Source organism: Pseudorca crassidens, chromosome 11 (assembly GCF_039906515.1).
Source record: "Pseudorca crassidens isolate mPseCra1 chromosome 11, mPseCra1.hap1, whole genome shotgun sequence".
Classification (NCBI taxonomy): domain Eukaryota; kingdom Metazoa; phylum Chordata; class Mammalia; order Artiodactyla; family Delphinidae; genus Pseudorca; species Pseudorca crassidens.
The window spans coordinates 86,814,286-86,829,896 of NC_090306.1; the positions used below are offsets into that span (position 1 = coordinate 86,814,286).

Genomic DNA, 15,611 nt, shown 5'->3' on the forward strand with positions numbered 1-15,611 from the left:
CAATTAATGAACTGATTAGTCTTCTGGATATTTGATTCTGGGTAAGATGTTTAATAAAGTCAGCTTATCTCCTTGGCTTAGTACTACTAAAATGATTTCAGTTTATTTTCATGACAAGATGAGGAAAAAAATGAATTTTAAAAAGTCATTTCTGTCTGGCAATATGGACAATAACCAGAAAAGCTTTCTGATACAAAAATAATGCAAAAATCCAAATCCAGAGAAGCAACTGAGAACCAAGGCATAAAGCTATCTTAAGGATATCTGCCCACATCCAATAACTAACAGCTTCAGTTTGTAGGGGATGGAAGACAAAACTTAGTGCCTGAACAAAGAGGGATGCAGATCAGAGACCTCTGCATAGATCCAGGACCTTTAAAGGGGAAGTAGGGGATGAAAACCCCCAAAACCAAAAGTGCCAGGCAAAATATGTACCATGGGTGAAGACCAAGAAAGAGAAAAAGTCACTTGTGAGAAATCTCGACCACTGGCTGGCCCTAACATGAGTTTGGGGCTGGAATTCACATTAACTATGTGCTCCAGAAAAATGACAATTTATTTAAAAATGTCCATATGTTGACAGTGGCCCCAAGCGCTTGACAAAGGCAAATTCTCTTTGGGTGAACTTCCTCTACACAGGTCTCATAAAGTTCTGACAGATACAGTTTAATCAAATATGATCTTACCTGCACGTACTACTACATATGAAAACAAAGTACCACAAACACAAACAGAAGAATCAACCTGGAGACATCAGATTAAAAAATTAGATACAGGGACTTCCCTGCTAGTCCAGTGGTTTAAGAATCCGCCTCCAATGCAGGGGACACGGGTTCAATCCCTGGCTGGGGAACTAATACCCCATATGCCATGAGACAACTAAGCCTGCGCGCCACAACGACTGAGCCTACACGCTCTGGAGCCCAAGTGCCACAATTAGAGAGCCTGTGTGCGCCGCAACTACTGAGCCCGTGCACCACAAGTAGAGAGAAGCCCACACACTGCAACGAAGAGGCCCCACGCTGCAACGAAAGATCCCGAGTGCCGCAACTAAGACCTGACACAGCCATAAATAAATAAATAAATAAATAAATAAATTAGATACAAAAAAGATGTATTTTTAAGGATCTAGAGGAGGTAATCAAAAAATATGAGTAAGCAACAAGAGATTACCCAAAATGACCAGACAGATTTTAAAAGGAGCTAAATAAAAACGTCTAGATAAAAATACCATAATGAGAAAAAAAAAATCAATGCTTAGAGGAGCTAGAAGGCAGATTTGAAAAAATTATTCAGAATGCAGCTAAGAGAAGACAAAAAAAAATGTTAAGAGGAATTCAGTGAGAAGTTCTACCATAGATCTTATTAGGGTTGTAGAAGAAACGAGTAGAGGGAATGGGGGAAGAGTCAATATTTGAAGAGATAATGGCAAAAGATTCATCATACTTGATCAAAGGTACCAATATGTTTATTTAGAAAGAATAATAAATCCTAGGCAGCTTAAAAAAAAATCTGCAGTTAGACACAACATAGTAAAACTTCAGAATACACAAACTCTCATGATATATACATATGTGTGTGTATATATAGGTGTGTGCATATATGTGAGGGGGAGAGGGAGAGGGGGAGGGAGGGAGGGGGGGAGGGAGAGAGAAGGGAACAGAGTGAGAGAGGTATCTTAGAAATAGCAGCCAGAAAGAAAAGACAGGTTTCCTATAAAAGAGGAATAATTAGAACAACCATTGACTTCTTAGCAGAAACAAATGCAGGCAGACAGTGGAATATCTTCAAAATGAGAGGAAAAACGGTTGAACTGTAGCCACAACAAAACTGTTTCTCAAGAATGAAGTTGTTTTAAAGATATTTTCATAAAAACCAAAACCAAGAGTTGGTATCAGTGAAGTCTCACTAAAGCATCTCCAAAAGCAGAGGCTGACAAACTATGGCTAAGGGGCCAAATCTGGTCTATGGTCTGGTTTGGTATGGCCCACAAGCTGAGAATCATTTTTATATTTTTAAAGAGTTGTAAAGAACAAAGAATAATTTGCAACAGACACCTTAAATGGCCTGGCAAAGCTTAAAATAGTTACTACCTGGCCCTTCACAGAAAAAGTTTAAACTTTTTCTTGTAGTAAAGGATGTGCTTTTAGGTGAAGAAAAATGACCCCAGAAGGCAGGCCTGAGATGTAAGGAACAGTGAGTAAAAAAATCAAAGGCAAACATGCAGGTAAATCTAAACAAATACTAGTCACATAAACAATACTGAATTTGTGGGGTAAAATGAAAAGAAAAATGATAGAGAACTAAAATATAACAATAAGTCGTTAGGGGTGACAGTTCAAGTGTCAAAAGTCCTTGCTTTGTTCATGAAGAAGTTAAAGATATTAATTTTAACACTAATTAAGGTTGCATATTAAAATATCTATGGTAACCATTAAAAGAAGAGAAACAACATGTAAAACTTCCCAACTATCAGGGAGAAAAAAGATGAAAGGAGGGGGTAACAAAACTCAAACAGAAGACACAAGAATATGCATATTGGCAATGTTTTCAATAGTAAAATACTATGCGATAGAGGAAAAGATTAATTGTGGTATGTTCATATTATAAAACACCATACTACAATGAAGATATATGAATTTTGACATAGAGGAATCTAACAAACATACTGTCAATAACAAACAGTAGAAGAACATAATACAGAATAATTTCACTGATATAAAGTTTAAAACCTGAAAAACAATATGCTGATTTGCAATACCTACACATGGTAACTGAAGAAAAACAAAATTTCAGACATGGTTACCTGTTCGGGCTGAGAAGAAAAGGTGGTAAGGAAAGAAAACCCAGGGGGCTTCAAAGGAATTGCTAATGTTCCCTTTCTTAAGCTAGGTAGTAGGTATACAGGGATCTATTATTATTATTCTAAGCTTAAAATATAGCAATTTTAAAAATAATCATTGTTTTGTTATTTAAATCAAAACCCTAAATGGGTCTTGAGACAAAAGCACAATTTTTCATGACAAATTTGCCCAAGGAATCTTCTGTGTTGACTACAATTATTCTTCATAAAAGTTTCTAAGATTATAAAATAGGATTAGGGAAAAAATCCAGAGCAGGTGAAATTTGATACTTAATTGAATACATATGTCTATACAGATAGAAATTATGTGAAGGACTGTTCTAAGAATTCCATTCATCCTGAATCTAAATCCAAAGTTTTATAATGTGTACTTTAATTGAATCCTAGTGGATGTGTTGATTTTTCCAGGATAGCCTTTGCAATCCCAGCAGTCATCTCACAAATATATTACATATATCTTTCTCTATGTGATTCAGATACCCCTTGAAAATTACTTTAAATTCCAGGTGAGCTTAACAGAAAAAATTTTTCCATAAATGAAAAAAGGAAACAGAAATGCATTTATTAAGGAAAGAAAAACTGTCAAATTTTATTACTTCATAATTCGTCTGTATAATAACTGTATAGCTAACAGCCAGACATCCCAAGGCAGCAATCACTAAGTAATTTAAAAGTAAGGTTAGGAGCCTAATCATATCTGACTTCATAGTTTGGGTTACATATATTTTTCCACACTTGACAAATCAATCTTCTAAAAATGAAGTTTTTACCATCAAAACACACATTATTTTGCTACTGTAACAACAGTATTGATAATTAGGTCCTGTAATTTGTTATCGAAGCTATATATGAAGTTATCGGGTGGTCGTGGGGATAAAGAAATCCCAGGGACTGTACAGCCTGAGTTTTATGTACTACCAGTGAAACCTTTTTTTCCTGGCAGCAATGTCTGCCATTGAGCCAACTAAAAGGCCAGGGTGTGTGTGCGATATAGGCAGAGATTAATGCTATTTTGGGTTTAGTCTGGGGTGTAGGCAGTATTGTATAGGCAGGAAATTAAGATACCTTGGAAAACTTGCTATAATACAAATCCTCACACAAGTCTCCAGTGTATTTGAGGTTGGGGCAACACCAGGCTGGTGAAAGGGCTACTCTAAGGGCTTGAAATTGGCAGGCCCCACCGCTACACCCATCTAAGGCCAGATGCAGAATTTTAGTTGGATGAGACTGTAAAATTTACCTCGTCTACTTCTTTCATCTAATGCTTAAACCTCTAGTAGACCATTTTAAAAAAGTTTGCACAAACCTTCTCTAAACATTTTCAAGTGAGAGGGAACTAGCTATTTTGGGGGGGAGCTTATTCAATTTGGGTGGTAGTTCTAATTATTCGAAGAGTTCTCTTTAACATTAAATGAAAACCTGTTTCCATGTAAATTCTATTCATTGCTCCAAATTCTGCTCTCTGGAACCATCAATGAGGTAGTCTAATTCAGTGACGGCAAATATCTGGCCACAGCTGATCTCCCCTAGGCGAACACACTCAAAGAAGCAGTTTCAGCATCAGTCTTAAAGCATTATAAGCAACAACTCCACTCAATAGAGCTGACAAATAACATAAAAAACAGTTACCATTCTAAGTCTAATCCCTCTTTCACATGACAGTTTTAAACTTTTTAACACCACTCTGAAATTTGTCTTCACATACATTATCTCCTTTGAATCATAATACACTGCTAAGTACTGAAGTAAACACTAAATATTACTGTCAATTTACAGAGGAGGATATGGAGTTGTTCTGTCCAGTATGGCAGCCACAGTCACATGGGGCTATTAAGCACTTGAAATGTGGTTAGTTCAAGCTGAGACATGTACACTTTATAAAGTGCAAAATCCACACCAGATTTCAAAGATGTAGTGTAAAAGGAATATAGAAGTATCTCATTAGTAATTTTTATATTGTTCCACATAAAATATTTTGGATATGCTGGGTAAAAAATATATTAATAAAATTAATTTCATCTACTTTTTACATTTCAAAATGTGGTTACTACATTTAAATTTATATTTGTGGCTCACACTGTGTTTCTGTTGGACAGCACTGAATTAACTTCCTCTGGCAGTTTAATCATCGCACTGATTCATGGTGAACAGCCAGGTGACTAAAAACTGTAAGTCATAACTCTCCCTTCTAGCTCTAGCAGTCTATCATTTTAAGACTTTATATTCATCTTTATTAAATTTTAGCTTGGTCAACTTTTGGCCCATTAATCCAATCTATTAAAGAATATTTGGATTCTGAGCAGAGTCTGGCGTACAACAGGTGTTCAATAAAAATTTGTTAAATGAAGTCTGTCATCCAAAGCATTAGGTATCCTTTTCGACTTCATGTTCTATATAAATTCAATGTGCTTGCCTAAGTCAAGTGTTCTCATCCAAGTCCCAGAAGAGGTTGCCATTTATTACTGATGACCTCTTGAACAGACTTAGAAACTTTCATGCTCCCTCTGCCCTTTACTTTTATAGCAGTTATCCTGTTGCATTGCTTTACACTTAAACATCTCCTTGAGGACAGGGTCCTTGCTTTTTTAAAGTATGTATCACCAGTTCCCAGCACCTGATCTGCACTCAATGAGTATTTAACAAATTCAAGACACCAATCAATAGTACTATCATTTGGCTCAAATTTCCAACATATTCAAAAGAACACCACGAGATTCTGAAAAATGCTTTGTTGAAATTCACATTTACTACATCAGCAGTGTATTCCTAACAGTCTTAGAATGAGGATTGCCTTTCTGACAGGAATGTGGAAATCTTTCAACTTTAGTTTTTTCTCAAGATAAGAAATTCAGTGCTACAGAACTTGAAGGTCCTAACATGAGAGAATAGGAACAGTGTTTAAACAGTTCTTAATTGGACAAAAAATAACTTCAAAAGAAGCAATCTGAATCCCCAATGGCAAATTACTGAAACTCAATTCTCCTCAGAACTGTTTGAACTACAGCTTCAACCTATCTGAATAGCAGCATAGAAGGAAAAGAACAGGGGTATAAAAATGAGATCTAGATCTTGTTTTTTCAGTTATTAGTCAGATAAATCCCTGAACTTCTTTGAAGTAGAATGGAAATTCCATGAGGACAGGGACAGTTGTTTAACTGTATCTCCAGTACATGGCACAGAACATAATTTGTGTTCACTACTTGTTAAATTAATAAAAAACCAGTTCTTTCCTTAGATTATTTGGGGTAAGACCCATATTGCCAGCTCCACAGGTCTGAGGATCAACAAGGAAAATGCATATGACCACAAACCATAACAGAGCAATACAAATGTTTTTACTAATTTTTTTTCTCATTTTGTCATTTTCCCTCTGCCACCCATCACCTCTGCCTTTTCTTTTTTCCTTATTTCTTCTGCCTTTTTGACTTTCTCCCTCAACATTTTTTTAGCTGAACATAAACTAGAGCTAAAGCATATTTTTTCAGTACTTTTGAACACAATTCTATGTTTACTGCTATTAATTTTAAAAGTAATGAAGCAAAATATCAATTTTATCTGTAGGGGGCTGCCTTCTTCTTTTGTAGGTTAGTAGCCTGTATTAGAAAAATGGTTTCCCTTCAGTCTTTTTCAAGACTGTGTTACATTATTTCTGTTAATCATGTGACTTTTTATGATCCTAACCTGATAGTCCAGCTGAAATTAGGCCAAGGACCATATTTAGCCTAAAAGCTAGAAATTCCTACCCCAATCCTAGGAGACAACATGGGATAACATAAGAGCTTTTGTATTCTACTCAGACACCAACAAACTGAAGCTTTTAATTCATACTTTCTCCTTAGGATAAATATACACACAGTCTAATTATGTATAACCTAATACATTTATTGCACTGTAAAATGATAAACTGCATTTATGATGTCAAAATACTGTAAGATACCAAACTGCCTCCTCAGTAAAAGAGGAAATAATATTTACAATGTTTATAATATCACTTTGGTGTAAAGTTTAAATCTTGAAAATTGGTCACTGTCAAATTACCTCATTGATTAACCTCAATTTTGGAAATAGTGTTCCATGAATAACATTCTAATAAATAAAGGATTAACCAGAGATTCCTGAGGGTTGACCTCTCATTGTTCAAAGTCTCTCTTACATGTAGAACTGGCTTTCTTGTGAGAAAAGATGGTGTGCACCACACCATCAAATATGGGGCTGTGCCTGAGTGTCACCAATGACCAAATCAATGACAGCTAAAACATACATATGTATTAAATCTGTCAGATGCCTTCCAGGAACTGTACATGCTAACTCACGACATTCTCACAAAACCCTATTAAGTGCAGTTGACCCTTGAACAACATGAGTTTGAACTGTGTGGATCCACTTATATGCAGATTTTTTTCAAGACATACATACTATAGGATTATATGATCAGCTGTTGGTTGAATCCACATATGAGGAACCAGGGTACTATAGTTACACCTGGATTTTGACCGCACCTATTGGCACCCTTCACCTCTGCATTGTTCAAGGGTCAAGTGTATTATCTTCCTCATTTTTATAGAAGCTAGGTTAAGTACCTGTTCAAGGCCATATAGCTATTAAGAGGTAAAGCCAGCAAGAAGTAAAAACCTAGCCATTTTGGCTCCAGAGTTCACTGTCTTAATGACTATGTTAAACTGACTGTTCAATGAGTATGATCTCACACTTTGTATACTCTAGATGTATAAAAAGTATGACAGCATATTAATAGGAAAGCTGAATATCATCATAGCTATAAAATCTCCTGGAGGATCGTTTTTTAAGCTCTCAATACTAGCTTGTTTCCTATGTTAAACTGGAATGTATCAACAGAAAAGCTGGATTTAGTAATTAATCAGATCTCATCGAATTGATATTTTTCCCTGTACATATGTTCAGTTAATCATAAACTTCAATTACCAGAATATTCCATTTCTAATCACGAGGCACAAGAGAAGTCTTATATACATAGGCTTTCCCCTGAACAACAGCAGGAGTTAGGGCGATGACCCTCCTTGCAGTCAAAAATCCTATTATAACTTGCACTAGGCCCTCCCTGTGGGCAGCTCCTTGGCATCTGCAGATTCAACTAACTTAAGATCCTATAGTATCCTAATATTTACTACTGAAAAAAGTCCACGTATAAGTGAACCATGCAGTTCAAACCCGTGTTGTTCAAGGGTCAACTACATTCTTTTTAACTACTTATTGAATGTTTGCACAAGTATCAGGTATATATTATTGGGAATGTCTTTCTCAGTAGTTCTTCACATCATTTTTTTTTTAAACATTCAAACTCAATATACTTTTAAAGTTTAGCCGAAGTTTACCAAAGTCTGTATAAGTTTTCTTATCAATGAAATATTTTCACTGTCATTCACTGCAGTTTTGTACACTAACCTGAAATGTACATGTGCCAATGACCACGAAATTATTGCCACCATATGCAATTAGGTTTCCTGAATCCCCACTCTCAAAGGGATTGAATTCTACCACATGCACATAATCTTCGCAATCCACAGTGTAGGCAGCATTTCTTGTGGCATCTTGCTTCATCCTGTATGGCAAAACTTGTGCAGTTGTAAAAATAGCCTTCTATCGGACAAGGTCACGAAACTGTGGATTACAGCACAGGAACAGTTAGATAGAAACCGTCAAAGGATTACTTTACACAATTAATCAAAATAAGGATGTGACTTCCAGCAGATCAAAAAAAAATTACTTATTCATATACTTTGTGAATGATACTTGCAGAATAAGTCACCACAAAATTCTGCTTAGTTTAAAAGATACAGTGAGTACTTAAAGATGGAATCACATTAATAGTAAATATATTCATTAAAAAATTAATGATAGCTAACATTCATGGAGCACTATTTGCAGGTGCCACGTTAAGTATTTTACTGACATTATCACATCTAATACTTGCACAAGCCTAAGAGGGAGGTGCTCTGATCCCCATTTTACAGATGAAGAAATCGAGACTTTAGATGGTTAACTAGCTTTCCAAGCTCATAACAGGAGCCAGAATTTGAGACCTTCCTAAGTGTTGGACACCAGTACCAGAGAAGAAAAACAGACTCCTGCCTTGAAGGAGCTCACAATCCAGGGTTATTTGTGATTCAGTGTGAAAAGTGCTTTACTATAAGCAGATACAAAATATACGATCTGGAGGAAGGAGTGCCAACATGGGATACAAAAATAATATTCATAAAGCCAGGCACAAAACTTCATGGGCTGGTGGGCATTCTAGAAGTAGCATTCCCAGATGAGACTTATGGATTCTAAAGAGGTCAGTTTTTTTTTGTCCTTGTTGTTTTGTTTTTTTTAATTGGACGGTAGTTGTCCTGAAAACATCTGGGCTCCATAACAAACACATCAAACACCTGATGAGTATTTACTGAGAACCATATGAGATGAGCTGCACCTCGGGGAATCTGTAAACTAGAAACCTTAAGGGGACTGAAAATTGTTAAGGGTGACCAACAGGTAAGATATCAGTGTGGGAAGTGCAAAAGATTCCAGATCCGGAAACTCGGTCCCTAATTGCTCATTAAAGTAGTGCCCAGTCTAATTACAGTCTCAGGGTCTCACTGTATAAGGCGGGCTGGACTTGCCCTTCTAAAACTGCTAAGACAGAGGAGGGAGGGAACAAGAGAAGTCCCGGCAGAGCCCCGACGCCTGTCAAGTCCCGCGAGACCCCGCTACCACCTCCCGGAGCCCGAGGTCGGAGGGAAGTGGGGGGGAACGGCCCGGGGAGAGGAGGAACTTCCAGAGATAGAGTAGAGGCATGGGGCGGCCGGGAGCACAGACGGGCTGCTCCTTGGGCTCACGCCCGATACGCACCTGAGGGCGCCTGGAAACAGCTAAAGGGGAGCTAGTCTTCGCCAAGGGCTGCTCCGCGCCGGTTCTGCTTCCGGGTCAGAGGGCGGGAGCTGCGATTGGCTCCCCGACCCTCCCGCGATATTTAAAATGTAAACGCGCGGTCACTCATTGCAGCCGGGTTGGAGCTTTCTTCAGGCGAGTCTGCACCTCCCGGTTCTCCCCCGAGCCAGGTGAGTGTCGCCTCCTCCTCGCCCGCCTGTCACACTTTAAGTGGTGATTCAAGCGCGGCTTGTGAGGAGATTTTTCGGTAACAGCAGAGCGCCATGTGACCGGTATTATTTGTGCAGTGTCTTTGCACTGGGGCCTGGTTTGGTCTGGGGGTGTTGAACAGAGTTCGTAGGTTCCAGTGATGGAGCTGAAAGGACCTGAGGTATCATCTGCTGACTGGATGAATAAGGCTCACAGAGCCCTACTTAGATTCATTAGTTAGGCAGGAAACCAGGGTTCCAATCCTAAAGCGTACGTAGACTCCAATTCCGCTGCTTTCGCCCTCTCCCTGTTATATCCTCCCAAGGAACTGTTAGGACCTGCATTCTGACCGTGAACAGCAACGACACCCCCTTTTTTTTTATTGAGCATCTACTAAGTGCCCGGCACTAGGTGGATTATTTACTTGCCTCACTAACGTCTCCTAATTTTATGAGGTAGGAGATAATCTTCCCTCTTTTACAGGTGAAGAAATTTAGGCTCATCAGAGCTTTTTGTATAGTTCAGCCTCACATTCAGAATGCTTGCATATTCGTTGTCTCATTGATTTGTGGAAAGTATTATATCTCTACCTAGGCAGTCAGGTGTAAGGCTTATTGTCTGGGCTCACACAGCCAGCTAGCTACTGGAAGAGTTGAGGCTAGACCAAGCTTGGCAAACTAGTGGCACTACCTGTTATTGTGCAGACAGTTCCTGAGCTAAGAATGGCTTTTATATGTTTGGATGGTTGGAAAAAAAAAAATCAAGAGAAGAATAATATTTTGTGACATGTGAAAATTATTATGATATTCAAATTTCAGTTTCTGTAAAGTTTTGCTGAAGCCCACTATACTCATTTGTTTATGTATTGTCTGTGGCTAGTTTCACACTGCAAGGTCAAGTTGAGTAGTTGGAAGAGACCCGATGGCCTGAACGCCTCAAAAGTTTACTATTTGAACCTTTCCAAAAGTATGCTGACCCTTCGATGAGATTCACTTTTACATGTGCCAGGCATAGTTGTAAAAGCTTACCTTGTATTTATGTCATTTGCTTTTCACAAAACCCTGTGAGTTAGGAGTATTATTATTTTCATCTTCAGTACAGTACAAGGAAGCTGAGACAGGGAGAGGTGACATAACTTGGAAAAGGTCTCACAGCTTTTAAGTGGTGGAGTCAGAATTCAGAACCATCTAATTCCAGATTAGTCTTCATTATTAGCAATCCAAACTCATAGTATCTTCAAATAATATCAGTAAATAATTTACTACTGAAGATTGATTTTAGGCAAACTAGTCATATCACTGAAGCTTTATTTCTTCACTTTATGTTTTTTTTTCTTTTAAGAGATGAAGGGGATATTTTGAAGAGAATTTTACTATTTACTAGGATATATAGTTTTATAGATATTTTAATTTATAGTTTTCTACCTGTGTCTTTAAATTGCATCACTGATTATAAATTATTATTTTGTAAATGGCACATGCCCATTTTTTTGATCATACAAACCCAAGATACCTGGTAAACACCCTGGATTCTGTTTATGTCACATAAAAAAAGAAGAAAAAGATAACAGAGGAGTAAGTAAATGGAAGTGTGTACAGTAAAATACCCCAAGTAAGATAATGGCATGTGACTGTGCTGGAGACTGGGGTACTTAAAAGGAAGTAGGGAAAATAAGGTTTAGAGGCATGTCTGTACACTCAGAGAAAGGAATTGGCTGCCTCATATAGGCTTGAGTATATAAAACATTGGAACTACATCCAATTATTTTGAAAGGCCTTTGTCTATCAGGAGAAGTTATGTAATATAGTGATTTAAGAGCACAGCTTTTGGATTTGGGCATCTTGGATTTAGGTCTATTTCCCCATTTGCTAGCTGAGTGGCATAGGGTATTGCTTTCTTCAGATGTAAAATGAGGATAATAATAGACCTTCTTCATAGGACTCCTGTGAAGATTGAATAAGGTAATATTAAGCTTTTTAAAAAAAATTTTTTCACTTTATTTATTTTTGGCTGCATTGGGTCTTTGTTGCTGTGTGTGGGCTTTCTCTAGTTGTGGCGAGCGGGGGCTACTGTTTGTTGCGGTGCGCAGGCTTCTCACTGCAGTGAGAAGCACTGCTTCTTCCCTTGTTGTGGAACACGGGCTCTAGGCACGTGGGCTTTGGCAGCCGCAGCACGCAGGCTCAGCAGTTGTGGCGCACGGGCTTAGTTGCTCCGTGGCACGTGGGATCTTCCTGGACCAGGGCTTGAACCCGTGTCCCCTGCATTGGCAGGCGGATTCTTAACCACTGTGCCACCAGGGAAGCCCATATTAAGCTTTTGAAAAGTATCTGGCACCAAGAAAGCTTCTAAATATTATCTATTACTGTATTGGTTATCTATTGCTGTGTAACAAAGCACTCTGAAATTTAGTGGCTTTAAGACAACAACAATTTTAAATGTTTATGATTTTGTGGATCAGCGATTTGGGCTGGACTTAGTTATGTGGTTCTGCCGGTCTTGCCTAGGATCACTTATGGTGCTGTATTTCATCTGGCAGGTTGATTGGGTCTAGGTAATCTAAGCCTCACTCACTTGTCTTTCAGTTGGTATTGGTTGTCAGCTGGAGTGCCTTGGCTCTCCTCCATATGGCCTTTCCAGCAGGCTAACTAGCACTTCTTCATATGTCATTCTGAGAGTAGCAAGAGAGTAAGAGCTAAAACTGCAAGGCCTGTGTCAGGAGGTCCCCAAGGTCACCTCAGGTTGAATAATTTACTAAGAGGACTCAGAGGACTCAGCATACAGTTGTACTCATGCTATAATATATTACAACAAAAAGATGCCAAGCAAAATCAGCAAAGGGACAAGGTATTGATACATGGGGTGAAGTCCAGGGGAGATCAGGCACAAGCCTCCAAAAGTCTTCTCTTAGTGGAGTCACACAGGATATACTTAATTCTACCAGCAACAAGTTACAACAACACATGAAATGTTATCTGTCAGGGAAGCTCTTTAGAGATTCAGTGCCCAGGGAATCTACTGAGGTCTGAACATGTAGGTACCCTCTATGTTCCCAAATTCCAGACTCAAAAGAAAAGCATATGTTCAGCATAAGCTATATTATTTATACAAATAGTTGAGGCACAGTGAACCATTCTTACAGGAAATCGTCCTGAAATCTAAGTTCCCAGATGCCAACCCTGTAAGCAGGCTTTTCAAAGGGTAGTAGTCAGGCCTGCTATATTAACTCTTTTCAGCATGGGCCTTTTGGAACTAGATCTAGGCTCGGAACTCCCATGATGTCATTCTTGACACATTTTATTGGTCAAATCAAGTCACAAGGCTGACCCAGATTCAAAGGGGTGGAAAATAGACCATCCCTTTTGGGACAGTATAGGGATAGGAGGAAATTGTTTCTTTTGCGTTTTACCGTAGATGTTACCATCTATCTCAAAATAAGTATTTTAAAAAATACAGCTTTAATTAGCTACGTTTGTGTCTATAATTATGTTTGCAGAATTTGCATTTATCTGTTTTGTATGAATTTTCAGATTGAAGGTTGGATTTTGTTATTTTCAAAGATTTGGCTTAAGAAAACTAGAGGAGAGGAAAATACGATTGGGCAGAAATTGTATTATTCTGTTTTCCTAAATTTAATTAAAAGCAATCTTATAAATATGAAAAGACCTTGTTCACTATTTATTTTTCTGTAACTCTGCTTCCTTATACATGTTAAATATCAATTTCCAACTAAAATAAGGCTTTTTAACATTGCCTTCTGTCTTACTTTAAGAGGATGGCTGTGCTTAATCAGAAGTCTGTCTTGGATATGATTAAAGAGTTCAGAAGGAATTGGCACACTTTTTGTAACTCTGAGAGAACTACTGTATGTGGTGCAGACTCCATGCTCTTGGCATTGCAGCTTTCCATGGCAGAGAACAACAAACAGGTTAGTAGACTGTATTTAGGTTAACTTTTTTTTTTAAGTGAATTTTGTTTGCTGCACATTTGAATAAACTTAATTACATTAATTTCTTTGCAGTATATGCTCTCCTATGATAATATCAATATACTGTATTCACAAATGCCTCTGCATATATTTGTCAAAATGTTACAATTGGATTTGAAATGATTTGTTTCAAAATTAAGGCTTTTATATGTATAATTTGACATGGGACATGCACATTTGATATTTAATTTAAAATCTTAAGGTAAACATACAACTATTATGATTATGGTTAAAAATTATTTTTATTTGATAAAACTTCTTCTCTGAAAAGTTCTAGAAAGCACATATAAATAATGTTTATTTAATGCAAGTATTTTATGACTAATTTCAGGCTCTGTAGTATAGATTAATTATTCCTAAGCCAGGCTGTGAAGCAGAATCATTTGGGAGGGCTTTTAAAAAATACTGGCTTCTGGGGCTTCCCTGGTGGCGCAGTGGTCGAGAGTCCACCTGCCGATGCAGGGGACACGGGTTCATGCCCCGGTCCGGGAAGATCCCACATGCCGCGGAGCAGCTGGGCCCGTGAGCCATGGCCGCTGAGCCTGCATGTCCAGAGCCTGTGCTCCGCAGTGGGAGAGGCCACAACAGTGAGAGGCCCGCGTACCGCAAAAAAAAAAAACTGGCTTCTGTACCCCAGTCTTGGACACTGATTTTCCTAATCTGCACTGAGACCCTGGAAATTGTCTTTTTTTTAACCTTTTAATCTTTTTTTAATCTGAAATGATTCTTACACAGTCGGCTTGGGCCAAACCAGTGTTTGGAATAAGCTCTACCTAAGGGGCTAGAGGCATTCAGATGAGAGAAGGATGAATGTAGGCTGGAGTGGTAAGGAAAGCCTTCTTGGATTTTATATAATATACTTAAAGGAGAGAAGTCTTTGGATGGGAAGAATTTAAAGAAGCGATGAAGGAAGGGAAAAGTCAGTTCAGTGGAAGCATCCAGGGGGATTAAAATCATGATAGTTTGAAAATGGTAAGGAGACTGTCTTGACTAGAGAAGAAGATTTTTGAAGGGTGGAATGGTTTCAATAGGTCTGTTGGGCTAGATAGTGAAATGGCATTCTGATGAATTTTTTTTTTTTTTTTTTTTTTGGCTGTGCCACGCCGCATGTGGGATCTTAGTTCCCCAACTAGGGATCGAAGCCGTGCCCCCTGCATTGGAAGCGTGGAGTCTTAACTACTGGACTGCCAGGGAAGTCCCTGATGAATTATTTTAATCCTATAAGTCACTAGTTCCCAGACTTTTAGATTTCATTTACCAATAAAATTTCCCCCCCAAATTGGATATTGACAGATTTGAACATTTCTCATGTTAGCACGTAAAGCCATTGAGAAAAAATAGTGACTAGAACCATCATTTTGAAAAAGGAAGAATAATTTAACACCTGAAAATTAGGAATTCTATAATCTTAAAACAAGAGATAGTTTTTCCTAAGTGTGGATAGTTTGCTGTTTTGCATATTTAAAACAATGTTTATTAAGATAAATTTTGAACATAGAAAAATTTTGACAAAATTCTATCTTAGGTAGTCAGTTATTCTTTCCACACATTTATTAAGTTCTTAGAATAACGTTATTCTAAGAATATACATATTCTAGGAATATACCACTGAAAGAAATACCTGCTCTTATGGGATTTATCTTCTAGTGAGGAGAGACAGATAATTCT

At 37.9% G+C, this 15,611-nt stretch overlaps 2 protein-coding genes across 5 annotated transcripts in view; one reads left to right on the plus strand and one right to left on the minus strand.

Moving 5' to 3' along the window:
• The window catches only part of NUP37 (nucleoporin 37), a 41,108-nt gene extending 31,293 nt beyond the window's left edge, over nucleotides 1–9,815 (minus strand). Inside the window, exons 1-2 of the mRNA XM_067697735.1 lie at nucleotides 9,731–9,815; nucleotides 8,285–8,500 (exon numbers count right to left, since the gene is read on the minus strand). Of these exons, the coding sequence (XP_067553836.1) occupies nucleotides 8,285–8,440 (156 nt within the window). The 5' untranslated portion in view covers nucleotides 8,441–8,500; nucleotides 9,731–9,815. The remainder of the gene's footprint in view (nucleotides 1–8,284; nucleotides 8,501–9,730) is intronic.
• The window catches only part of PARPBP (PARP1 binding protein), a 112,469-nt gene continuing 106,422 nt past the window's right edge, over nucleotides 9,565–15,611 (plus strand). For 2 of the 4 annotated variants that reach the window (XM_067697730.1, XM_067697733.1), the window contains exons 1-2: nucleotides 9,566–9,939; nucleotides 13,728–13,883. In XM_067697730.1, the coding sequence (XP_067553831.1) occupies nucleotides 13,731–13,883 (153 nt within the window). In that variant the 5' untranslated portion in view covers nucleotides 9,566–9,939; nucleotides 13,728–13,730. Of the gene's footprint in view, nucleotides 9,940–13,727; nucleotides 13,884–15,611 lie in introns of those variants that run through there. The other 2 variants (XM_067697731.1, XM_067697734.1) reach the window with 2 other exon arrangements.